The sequence below is a fragment of the Vulpes lagopus genome, chromosome 8 (assembly GCF_018345385.1).
Source record: "Vulpes lagopus strain Blue_001 chromosome 8, ASM1834538v1, whole genome shotgun sequence".
In the NCBI taxonomy this organism is placed as follows: domain Eukaryota; kingdom Metazoa; phylum Chordata; class Mammalia; order Carnivora; family Canidae; genus Vulpes; species Vulpes lagopus.
In genome coordinates, this window is record NC_054831.1 from 83,080,980 (window position 1) to 83,093,162 (window position 12,183).

At 61.0% G+C, this 12,183-nt stretch overlaps 1 protein-coding gene across 2 annotated transcripts in view; it reads left to right on the plus strand.

Moving 5' to 3' along the window:
• Nucleotides 1–12,183, plus strand: part of ADARB2 (adenosine deaminase RNA specific B2 (inactive)) — a 339,341-nt gene that overhangs the window by 243,362 nt on the left and 83,796 nt on the right. Inside the window, exon 2 of one of the 2 annotated variants that reach the window (XM_041767012.1) lies at nucleotides 6,027–6,113. The exons of the other annotated variant lie outside the window; for it this stretch is intronic. Within the exon in view, the coding sequence (XP_041622946.1) occupies nucleotides 6,027–6,113 (87 nt within the window). The remainder of the gene's footprint in view (nucleotides 1–6,026; nucleotides 6,114–12,183) is intronic. 2 annotated transcript variants of the gene reach the window in all.

Consider the following 12,183-nt stretch of genomic DNA (forward strand, 5'->3'; position numbering starts at 1 on the left):
TGGTCCCCAGGGCTCAGGGTTTCGGCGTGCGATGCTGGTGCACTTACCGGGGCGTGTGCAGGAGCCGCTCCTCCCATCGAGGCGCCCTCCACACCCTGAGCTGAGTGAGCCCACCCCCCTTCCCGCAGGAGTCTCCCGCTCTGGACAGACGGCCCAGTTCAGCACATGGGGACGCGGCTGCCACCTGTCAGGTCTCGGCAGCCCGGGCACCTCCCGAAGGGCCCCTTCCCGACTTCCAGGTCCCCGGCCAGCGGCCGTGTCTCTGCATCCGTCCCTCTGGGGCCAGGTGTGCGACTGGACCAGAGACACACAGCAACCCTCCCTGTCCGCGTCCTGGAGGCCGGAGTTCGCGGTCGGGCAGGCAGGGCTGGTGTCCCCGAGGCCTCCTTCCTGGGTGTGCGGACGCCGTCCCCTCCCCTTGTCCCGCGTGGCCGTCCCCCTGCGCATCTGTGTCCTCATCTCCTCTTCCTGTGAGGATCCGGATCGGGGTCCGTCCTGGTGACTGCGTCTTACCTTAGTCCCCTCTTCAAAGACCCCGTCTCCAGCTACGTCCCACCCCGAGGTCCAGGAGTTTCCGGGGAAGCCGTGGTTCACTGAGTGTGCGGCGTAGTTACTGCCTGGCCGCCTGCTGGCCTGCACCCTGATTCAGGGCCTCCCGTGGCTGCTACCCGCCCGGAAGCTGCCCTGGGTCCCCCGTGACAATCAGACCTTCCCGTCGGCCACCCGACCTCACGCAGACCCAGGGTCTCTCCTGTAATGAGGCCTGAGCTCCCTGGGGCCGTTCGTCGGACGGCAGCTGGGGAGCCACATCGAAAATACACATTCCTGGGATCCCTGGGTGGCCCAGCGGTTTAGCCCCTGCCTTTGGCCCAGGGCGTGATCCTGGAGACCCAGGATCGAATCCCACGTCGGGCTCCTGGTGCATGGAGCCTGCTTCTCTCTCTGCCTATGTCTCTGCCTCTCTCTCTTTCTCTCTGTGACTATCATAAATAAATAAAAAATTAAAAAAAAATAAATAAAAGAAAATACACATTCCTGAAAGTGCACAAGAAAAACTCTTTGCCTTTACCCGAAAACCCTTACTCCTCGCCTCCTGCCTGCACTGAGGCTAATTATTTCCTTGCTTCCCTGGGGGCGCCCACCTGTCCAGGCTGGCCCGTGTCTGTGTTTAGCTGGAAGTCACATCCACGAGGGACGTACCTGGACGCGATCGTAGCACACGGCTGGGAAGGAAAGTGGGTCGGGAGGGAGGGAGGCCATCTGTCCGGCCGTGTTCTGGCAACACGAGACCCTGAGACAGTGCATGAGGGGGGCCGAGGTGCGCCGCCCGGGGGCTGCCGCAGAGCTCTGTGCCTTCCGACGGTCACCTTCCTCTTGGGGGATACACGGGCCCCGGAGCCACGCCTGCTGCAGCCAACCAGACGGAGATAATTGTACAGAACTCGGAATTGTTGAGATGGGGGCGGCGCCAAAGGGCTCAATTCATGGGCCTCTAGAAAACAACCCGCGCCAGGAAGTAGTGGGGGCTGCTGGGGGTGCGCAGAGCACGGGGTCAAACCCGTACATGTTCTGGCAATTGCGGTGTTTATCGGAAGTTACGGCGGGCGTGCAGTCTCACATGAACGGACCGTCCAGGGAGCTCCGAGTGCTCAGGCCCCGGAGGACTCCAAGGTGCTCGTCCTACTTGGTCAAGAGGCGAACACGGTCCTCACGGAGCAGGACCCAAACTATGGGCCCCTCCCCGCCTGTCCTGCCCCCGCCGTGGGTAAGCAGGGTCCTCCCAGGCTGGGTTTATAACCCATTTTGTGATGATTTTCGGGTGTGGTGTGCGGTCGAGCTCAGGATTCACCTTCTCCAAGCTGGTGTACGGTTTTTTTCAACGCTATTTGTCAATAAGACTTTCTTCCGCCCCATAGTGTGACTCGCAGATCTCTGTTGGGAATCCGCTGACCGTATGGGTACGATTCCCTCCCTGAATGCAGTTGTGTTCTGGTCTATTTATCTGCCTCTACGCCACGACCGACCCGACCGCTTGCCACTTGAGTTTGCTCTTTGTTATCAACATTCCCAGCGACTGTGGTCTCACATGGTCCCAGGGAAGAGCTCCCGGCCCCTGAGAGCGCTTCCCCCAGGCTCTGAAAATACTTGAAATCACTTCCAAGGGGCCACAGCCACTTATTTTGCAAAGAGCAATGAGGTCTCCAATGCAAATGTCCTGGATCCCTTCAGGGGATGCGTTAGAAAGGGCACGGGCCAGGCCTCCCCTAGAAGTGACCCTTGGCCAGAGGGCAGCCCGGTGCCACCCGGCACCTCTGCCAGCCCAGGCCGGCCGCTCTCTCCCTCTGGGTCACTCTCTGCGGGTTTGCAGCAGACACTCTGGGTGCAGGGAGAGACTTTCCCTCCAGAAACACCTTCTCCATCTTCCAGACTTTGCAAGGGGTGGGGGGTGTGGAGGGCTGCGGGAAGCGCAGGGAATTCTCTTTGAGCTGGCTCCTCCGAGCTTGCCCCCAGACGTCCGGACCTGAGTAAAGTAGAAGCCCAGCCTCCATGTCCCTCCGTACCCGTGTGAGCCCGGCGTGGGGCGGTGCTGAGCCCAGCGAACAGAGTGGGCTGGACGTCCGAGAGCTGCTCAGATGCAACCAACCCAACGCAGAGTGCGTCAAGGGAATAGCCACCAACAAAGGTGCTGACGAGGAATCTTCGTTGCGATTTTTCCAAATAAAAAACATGTAATCCCCACCGTCTTTCCTAATGACACACTACGGCTGCAGCCAGTCCCCTCCTGGCGCAGAGTTGCAGGTGGGCCTGCCTAGCAAACGGACCAGCCGCTCACTAGGTGTCCTGCTCTGTTCGGGTCGGGGGGCCTAAGCTGGAAACCTGGAACCCACGGCGCTGGAGGAGCTGCTAGGGCATGAAAGATGTCCCGTTAGATTTGACTTATTAAACTGGCAAAATATACACAATGTAAAATTTGCCGTCTTACCCGTCTTTAAACATACAGTTCGGCGGCATCCGATACACATGGGTAGATACGTCATTGTGCCACCACCGCCACCATCCATCTCCAGACCCTTATTTTCTCGAACCGAAGCTCTGTCCTCATTACACACTGAGCCCTTCGCCCCCCAGCCCCTGGCTCCCACCGTTGCATTTCCTGTGTCTACGGATTTGGGTCCTCTGGGGACCTCGGACAAGAGGATGACACAGTGCGTGTCCTTCGGGGACCTATTTATCCCAGTCAGGCCCATGGTCCACGCATGTCGTAGCCTGTGGCAGTGTCCCCTGCCCCGTTTTTCAGGACGAGTAATAATCCATTGTGTTGTCCGTTCATCTGCTGGTGGACACTCGGGGCCCGTCCACCCTTCAGCAGCTGTGAACACGGGTATGCACGGATCTCCTTGAGACCTCACTTTAGATCGAGGCGGCCTTGCTGGTTGCACAGGGGCTGCGCCACCATTCCCTCCGTCCCGACCCCCCCGCACCGGCACCGACCGACGCTCGCTACTTCCCAGTTGGCGTCTACACGGCAGCCATGCCAGCGGCAGGGAGGTGGTGTCCATGTGCTTTTGGTCTGCATCTCCCTGCCCATGACAGTGTCCATTGGCCGTCTGTCTGTATGTCTCCTTTGGAGAAGTGTCTACTCAAGTCTTTTGCCTTAAATCTGGATTTCAGATAGACTGAATGATGTTCCGGTGTATGTTTGCCCCACACAATACTGGAGATAGATAGATAGATAGATAGATAGATAGATAGATAGATAGATAGATAGATAATTGATAGATGATTGATAAATATAGATAGATAATAGATGATAGATGATTGATAGATAATAGATGATAGATGATTGATTGATAGATGATAGATGATTGATAGATGATAGATTGATTGATATAGACAGATAATAGATAGATGATGGATAATAGATGATAGATAGATAGATAGATAGATAGATAGATAGATAGATAGACAAACACTAAATAAGTATCTGGTGTTTACCCGAAATTCAATTTTAACTCAGTGTCTGGGGTTTTTATTCTATGAATCTGGCAACCCTAGAAAGCAAGAACATTGAGGACCTGAAACAATCTTTAAATATTTCACAATTTTGCTAAGGTGAGCTCTGAAATAGTTTAGTGTATTTTTGTGGGTGTTTGGCCGGTAGCCCTGCTTTATTAGAAAAAAATGTAATTTCATTTTGAGATGCTCCAGACTAAATCATTTGAGCTTCACACTCTTTGTGTAACATTATTGGGCGCCCTTAATGAAATTATAACTCAAGCAAGAGATTTCATTCCCTTGTAGTAAATTAGCTTGGGCTGTAGGGTTTGGAGAGCCAATCCCTCCCTGGCTTATTCTTCTCGTTCCGTAGAATGAAGAAAGAGCAGGCATTTTATATTTGAGTTATTTATTGTTCTCTCTGAGTGAACATTATACCGTTGCCCGTCCCTACTGGAAACAACAGCTGTTAACAGGCTCCTGAGTGAATTTCAATGCGAGCTCCCCCGGCCTCTGGAAAGCCTGGGAAAGGGAGCGTAGGCTCGGAATTGAAAGAGAAAGAGCACAATAGGGGCCTGGTCTGGACGCCTGGAGGCAAAGCCAGGAGCGGAGGAAAGCCAGGAGCGGAGGTGTTGGTGCAGAGTCACAGGTGATGTGTGCACCAAGGGACCCTCCCTCCCGGGCCAGCCGTCCCCACTCTGAGGATACAGGCAGACGGGCCCCGAGAGCCAGCGAGTTCCTGGAGATGCGTCTCCCGCCCCTGCGGGCCGGGCGAGGCCCCAGAACAGCGGGAAGGCCCCCGGCTGGCCCCAGGACACCGGGACAGGCGGGTGCAGGAGAATAGGGGGCGCGTGAGCCGTCCGTGGGTGCTCTCCTCCACCCCAGAGTAGGTTCCCCTGAGGATCAGGGCTCCTAGCCTCCCCTGGGAGGGGGGGGGGTTAGTTGGTGGAATCTCTACGGAAAGGAGCTTTTCCTTTGGCCCCTTCATTAGTTGTTTTTCAAGTCTCCCAATTGCACTCCCATCCCACAATTCCCCGATCTTTCCGGCTGACAGATTGCAGGGGGGGCACCTGGGGGGCTCAGTGGGTGAAACGTCTGCCTTTGACTCAGGTCATGATCTCAGGGTCCCGGGTCGAGCCCCGTGTCGGGCTCCCTGCTCAGTAAGCCTGCTTCTCCCTCTGCCTCTGCCCTGCTTGTTCCCTCTCTTTCTCTCAAATAAATAAAATCTTCAGTAAAGGGAGAGAAAGAGAAGCTGCAGGGCCTGACGTGGAAGCACAGGTCGTACAGGTCCTGAGTGGCATCCCCCGGGGCCAGCTGCCCGCCCCAGGCCGACCCAGGACAGGTGGTGCCTTCGCTCCCCCGTCACTGGGCCGCGGGCGAAGGGCGCGCTCTCGGGCTCCTCTCCCTGCTGGGCGGCGCGCCCATCGGCAGGGGGCACAGTGGGGGCCTCCACCCCGCTTCCCTTCCTCCTTCGTGCACCGCTGCTTCTCCTGCTGCCCAGACGCCGCCGGGTGTGTTGTACAGCATGAAAGTCCACCCTGGTGCATGCACCTCGAGCCCACAAAGCAAGCTCTCCACTAACGGGGAGAGATGGTCTTGGCTCTGTTTGCACCATCCCCGTCCCGTCTAATGAGGGCTTTTTATCTTAACCAGCTTCACTCCCTCTCTGTGAAGTGCCCTGGGTCCGAAGCGCTGCCCACCCAGCCTCCCGCAAGCCCCCGGGAGGCTGTTGCCCCAGAGACCATCGCTTTGAGTTTGGAGGAACACAGAACCAGAGGAGGAGAGATGCCAAAAATGAGAAAAGAAGAAAGATGGAAATCATAAAGTTTAAAATGGAACGGAGAGAGGAGTTTGATAAAAATGCTGTCAGAAATTCAATAAAAGACTGAACCAGAATGAAGTGGCTGAAACCAAAAACGAGCTTTCAACCTCCCTTGTCCAAACCCTCAGTAATAAGAACCTAGGACAACATTGAGTTTTTCTGAAACTCGATGTCAAAAGTGCATTTCCTGTTCTTCTTTTCTTTCCAGACAAAGTAAGCATGTTGTCAGCCTTGATCGCTCCCTTCAAGCACTTAAGCCCCGAGGCCACAAACACGGAGGATGAAGACAATCTAAGTAAGCGGCTCCCTTCCCTGAGCAGTCGCCCCCGGCGCACCAGGGTCCCCTACTGTCCCCAAACACGGAGACCCCTCGGGGTGACGGCATGGCTGTCGGGCTTCCTGGAAGAGGAGGCTCTGCTCCCATCCACCCCTCAATCCCTTCCGCATCATGAATCCCGTCCCCACCCGGAATCCTGTCCCTACCTAGAATCCCGTCCTCACCTAGAATCCTGTCCCCATCATGAATCCCATCCCCACCGGGGTCCTGTCCCCACGTGGAATCCTGTCCCACCCGGGATCCCATCCTCAGCTAGAATCCTGTCTCCATGTACAGTCTCCTCTCTACCCAGGATCCCGTCCTCAACCAGAATCCTGTCCCCACCTGGCATCCTGTCCCACCGGGAGCCCCATCCCTACCATGAAATCCTGCCCCCACCTGGAATCCCCTCCCACTCTGGGTAGTAGAAAAACATGAACAGCGACTATAATTGAGCACTCGAGGGATTGCAGGGAAATGATCAGTCTCTCGACACCCCCCCCCCCATCCTGTCTTTCCTTTGTGCTTCCCCTTCAAAAGGAAGAAAGGAAGGGTGGGTGGGCACACACTTGTGCAAGGAGGAAGGGTGGGGGGGAAGGCTGTGCACACACACCTGTGCGGGGGAAGGGGGGGAAAGGCTGGGCGTGCACGCACCTGTGCAGGGGGGAAGGCTAGGCGTGCACGCACTTGTGCGGGGCGGGGGGAGGCTGGGCGTGCACGCACTTGTGCGGCGGTGGGAGGCTGGGCGCGCACGCACCTGTGCGGGGCGGGGGGAAGGCTGGGGGTGCACGCACCTGTGCGGGGGGAGGGGGAGCAAGGCTGGGCGTGCACGCACCTGTGCAGGGGGGAAGGCTAGGCGTGCAGGCACTTGTGCGGGGCGGGGGGGAGGCTGGGCGTGCACGCACTTGTGCGGGGCGGGGCGGGGGGGGGGCGGCTGGGCATGCACGCACCTGTGCGGGGGAGGGGAGGGGCTGGGCGTGCACGCACCTGTGCGGCGGGGGGGGGGGGGGGGGCGGGCGGGGGGGAAGCTGGGCGCGCACGCACCTGTGCGGGGGGGGGGGGGGGGGAGGCTGGGCGCGCACGCACCTGTGCGGGGGGGGGTGGGGGGCTGGGCGCGCACGCACCTGTGGGGGGGGGGAGGCTGGGCGTGCACGCACCTGTGGGGGGGGGGAGGCTGGGCGCGCACGCACACAGCTGTGCAGGCAGAAGAGTAGGCAGGTAGAAGCGAGTGTGAACCTGCCTTGAAGCCTCCCTTGCTTCCTAAGCCGCGTGACTAGGTGTGTCCGGCCTGTTACACGGGGTGCTCCGCCCGTTTCGCGGCGAGGTCGCGCCTGCAGCCTCCGTAGGCTCCCGCGGCCCCGCGCCCACGCCCGCGTGTCCCTGCAGCCGAGCCCGAGCCCGCGGACACGGCGGCTGTGGGCGCCCCGGAGCCCGCGGGGGGTGGAGGTGGGGGTGGGGGTGGGGTCTGCCCCGAGGTCCCCTGGGCAGCCGCGGGCGACTGTGGCGCTGCCCGGGGCCTCCGCGCCCGCCGCCGACCGGGGCCACACGAGGGCTCACGCCGGGGCCTCGCCCACACCTGCCCCGCGCAGCCGGCGCGCCCCTGGCAAGCGAAGTTCCAGGCGCGGACACACGCACACGCGCGCGCACACAAAATCCCGCGCTTCGTCCCGGGGTGCAGGCCGCACGCGCTGGGCCTCGAAGGCGGCTGCGGGGTCGGGGGCGCCGGAGGGAGGACGCGGCCCGGCCGAGGAGGGCACCTGCGGGCCAGGGGACGCGAGCCCCACGCGAGCCGGGCGGGGCGGGGCGGGGCGGGGCGGCGGCTCCCTCGTGGACGGCGGCCGGGTCCTCGCCCGCCGGCCGCTCACGTCCCCCGGGAGCCGCTCGCCGAGGCCGCAGCGTGGACGTGCCGGTCCCAGCCCGCGAGGATGCTCGCCCCGGGGTGTCGGACCCGCTCTGCCCGGATCCGCGGCCGCCCCCGCCCCGTGCGCCTGCGCAGACACAGGCCGCGGCGGGGGCGGGGGCGCGGAGGGGGCGGGGCCGAGGCGGGGAGGGGCGGGGCCGGGGGAGGGGCTGCGCTGGGAGGGGTCGTGGGCGGGGCGGGGACTGGGGAGGAGCGCGGCCCGGGGCGGGGGAGGGCGGGGGAGGGCGGGGGAGGGCGGGGGCGGGGCCGGCCGACCGGCACGTGCATGGTGCATGACCCTGCAGCGGTGCAGCCCACCCGACCCGACCCAACTGGTGACCCGCGGTGGCGCCTCCCGCGGCGACGGGAGTTTCCTGCGAGCGGCTCGAGGCCCCGTGTCCTGAGAGTCTCTGAGTTATGACTGAGGAGAAAAGCAATTATTTGGGAGAATGAGCTCCAGGGTGGAATTAAAGGACTCACTAATTCTTATAACCTAGTGTGACCCGTCCGGTCGGGCTGTTCCGAGTGTACAACAAATACAATCTCAGAAACAAATCATTTTTATCACATCATAAAGATTCTAGCGCCAAATCCTGCCCCCCGACCCCAGGGAGAGCCCTGGCGGGTGGGCGGCGGCCGCCGCTATGGCCACGGGGATGACAGTGCTCAGGGAGCACACAGCCTGGGAGGCGGCGGCGCTCACGCATGGCCGTGTACAGATCCCCGGGTCTCCCCTGAGCCACGCACAACACCCAGCAGCCGGCTCTGCACACCCGTCGCCCCCAGCACCCAGGGCTGGAGTCCCACCTGCGCTCTCCCACAGTGTCCCCTCCGTGAGGCCTGGGACAGTCGCCGGAGAAGACCGAGTCTGAGCAGCGAGGAATGCAGGTCAGCCTGCAGGGTCAACGCCGGACAAGCTCCCTGACGACTCCGGATCGGAACGAGCCTGCTGCCCACATCGGGTGCCCCAGTGGACAGGGTACAGGTTCGAGGCCTGCGACCAGCCTGAGCGGTGATGCCCCCAGGGCAGATTGGACGAGGAGCATCTGTGTCCCGCCCCCTCCTCAAGGGTGACCCGTGACTGTGCGCTTGGATCCCGCGGAGCCTGGACCCAAGGAAGCACGTGCAGGGCCAGGCACCCCGCGGCCTGCATGACGATAAAGAGGCTCAGTGGTCATTCTGACGACAGAGCACAGGAAGCCCAGGAGCTAACAGTGAGGGCCACTCCCTGGGTCGGGAGGGGACTGCAATGCATCTAGTACCTTCCATGTGGAAGAAGGAAATGTGAGTTCGCAGGGTCAGAACTGGAGTCCCGTGGGAAGTCCGTGTGGAACGACAGTAGCGAGATGGCCTGGACCTGGTGAAGGGGCTGGAGGCTTTCCAGCGTAGGCTGCCGATCTTCCAGCGCGGGCTCCCGATCTTTAGGTGGCGCCAGGGCTGCGGGCCGGTCTCTTCGCCAGGCGGCCTCCCCGGGCCCTCACCACCATCCTCTGGCGACAGGGCATCTGTCTGTGTCCCACTGGACCGGGCCTCCCAAGAGACCAAAGCCATTTACCCAAGGCTGTGGGCTCTGGGGAACTGGGAAGGTGGGGCGATGTCCGCCTTGCTGTCGGAGGGGAGATGTGGGGTGGGCGCCGGGCTCAGACAGTGACAGTGTCCTGGGGGCCCTGGGCTAGTCCGTAGGAGGGACTGCCTCTGTCTCCTGCTGGTTTCAAAACACACAGAGAAACGTGCTTCCTGTGTGTTGGGGGCCTGGCTCCTTTGGTTCTCACTCAGAATAACATCAGAAGGCACGTGCTCTGAACACTGACGTGTGACATTTTAAGAAAACAGAGTTTGGGCATGTGAAGGACCTGCCCCTGGTCATTCCCACCCAAGAGGCATGAGCAGGAGCCGCGAGCTGGCAAAGTGACTGCCGCCCCCCGGACCCTACGGGCCAGTGAAAGAACACTCGGCCGTGTGCACGGGAGCCCAAGGCCCGACCTGCGCGTCTGCAGAAACCAGGGATTGTGGCCGGGGTGTCCAGGGTGCGGCCCAGACGCCCACTTTCTCCATCAATTATTATTAGTTGTTGGTTAACGAGGAAGCAAGCAGCCTTCCTGCCGCAGCGCGGTTGCCCTGGCTCAGGCCCCGGGCAGCGGTCACGGCGGCGGCCGTGGGGTGTCGGGGAGCCGGGCAGGAGAGCAGAGAACCAGTTCCATGCAGGTGGGGGAGGTCGGGCCACAGGGCTGTTCCTCCAAGAGGAACCTTTGTACCTCGAAGGCAGCAGAGTCGCTCAGCGAGCCCCGCCTTCTGGGAACCAGTTCGGATTTAGAGCAGCCCTGGCAGTTTTCTACGCGGTCTACCCTGCGGCTCCTGGGTTGGGGTTCTTTTCCCCATCTTTGCCTTCAATTTGAGAAACTGCATGGTTCATCTGATCTACTATCTCCGGGCCTGAAATACCCCGAAGGGCACAGCTCTTGGCTCTCTGTCCCTCAGACGCCTCACGATTAACAAAAGAGGCAGAGATTAACTGCTTGGTATCTGGGAGGTAAGTCCTTCTACCAGAGCAGCCTGTAAAGGGATGGCATCCGCCTCCCGCTGAAGGACCCTTGGCGTCACACCTTTGAGCAAAGTTACAGCCGCAAACCCACCGCCACTCGCCACGCAGAAGCAAACTGCCCGAGGAAACACGGACCCAAGGATCCATCGTTGAGCGGTCGGGGTTTTAGCAGACGGAAAACACCTCCCCCCGCACCTGACCCCGGGGATGGCACACGAGCCCTGAGGGCGCGGCCCCCAGAGAGGGTACCCGCCCGTGGGCACCTCGCACTTTACCAGTATGTTCTCTGCCAGCAACGCCCCGGGGGGCGAGGTCGCGGGGTCTATGGCTCTTACCGGCCCGGGGCAGAGCTCAGGGAGCCCGCCGGATGTCTGTTCAGGAGCTATGGGCTGGCTGTAAGAAGCAACCCAAGTCTCCACGTGCTCAAGGGGAGCCAAGTGACTCCCGACTCCCGGGGATCTGCGTGGGCCCCGCCTGGCCCCGGGCAGCCGCCTCGCCTCCCACCTCTGTCAGAACCGAGGGCCAACCGCGCTCAGCATCCTCAGGCCACCCAGAGCCCAGCACAGGGGTTGCCGGGAGGTAGCCCAGAAGATGATGGGGCGATTCTGCTTCCATAAAATCAGCCTTACAGTGGCTGCAAAGGTTCCCAGGACGCCAACGCCCCAACCACCGAGCCCAGATCCAGCGCCTCCCTGCTTGAGCCTCGTTCCTTCCAGAACATAGTGCTGCAATCCCCACACGGGGTGGATTTTAGGAATAGGATGTGCAGCTTGGTGAAGATGTGAGGCACCTGCGGCACCCACCTCCACCTCGGGGGATTCCAGGGGAGCCCGAGGGGTCAGTGCCCTGGAAGCATGTTCACCTGTGGGGCCATCGGGACTCTCGTCCCGAAGCGACCACACCTGAGATCTCCTGCACAGAGCCGCGTTATCGGTTGCAGGTGCCCCAAGATAGCCAGTCCACAGAGCATGCGTGCACCACCCACGGTTAGCAGAGGACAGTTCTGCCGAATTTACTTTGTATCATCTCTCACCACAGACACAGAGCAGCCCCTGAGCCCGCATCATTTTCCTCCATGTGTCTCGGGGGCAGTACAGATGTCTCAAACCTTTACCACCCACGTGTGACCACACCGTCTGTGTGTGTGTCATTCAAAGTCCCAATACCCTTGCCTGCGTGTTGTTCACCATCTAGTGCATTCCTGAGATTCACCCACGCTGATGCACACAGATGTAACTCATGCTCATGACATTAGCATGCACCCTGTCGTAAGACATCACAGTTTACACACCCCCACCCCAAACCTCATAGAAGGGCTGGGCTGCCTGTTGGTCTGCTCTGGGGTGGCTTTGGGACACGGGAACGCAGGGCCTCGGACGGCTGGCCTCAGCCCCAGACATCACAGCCGGCGCCCAGGGCCGCAGATGGCAGCCGTGCCAGGGGTGCTGTGCTCCCCCACACGCCCCCAACACCTTCTGCTCTGAAATGCGTCTGTGCAAGAACTGCCCCGGGGGACGCGGGTCCTTCTGCCTCCGGGCAGGTGGCCCCCCTGTCCGGAGCTGCGGCGTCACACGTGTTCCCGCAGGTGCCCGCCCAGGGTGCCCCTC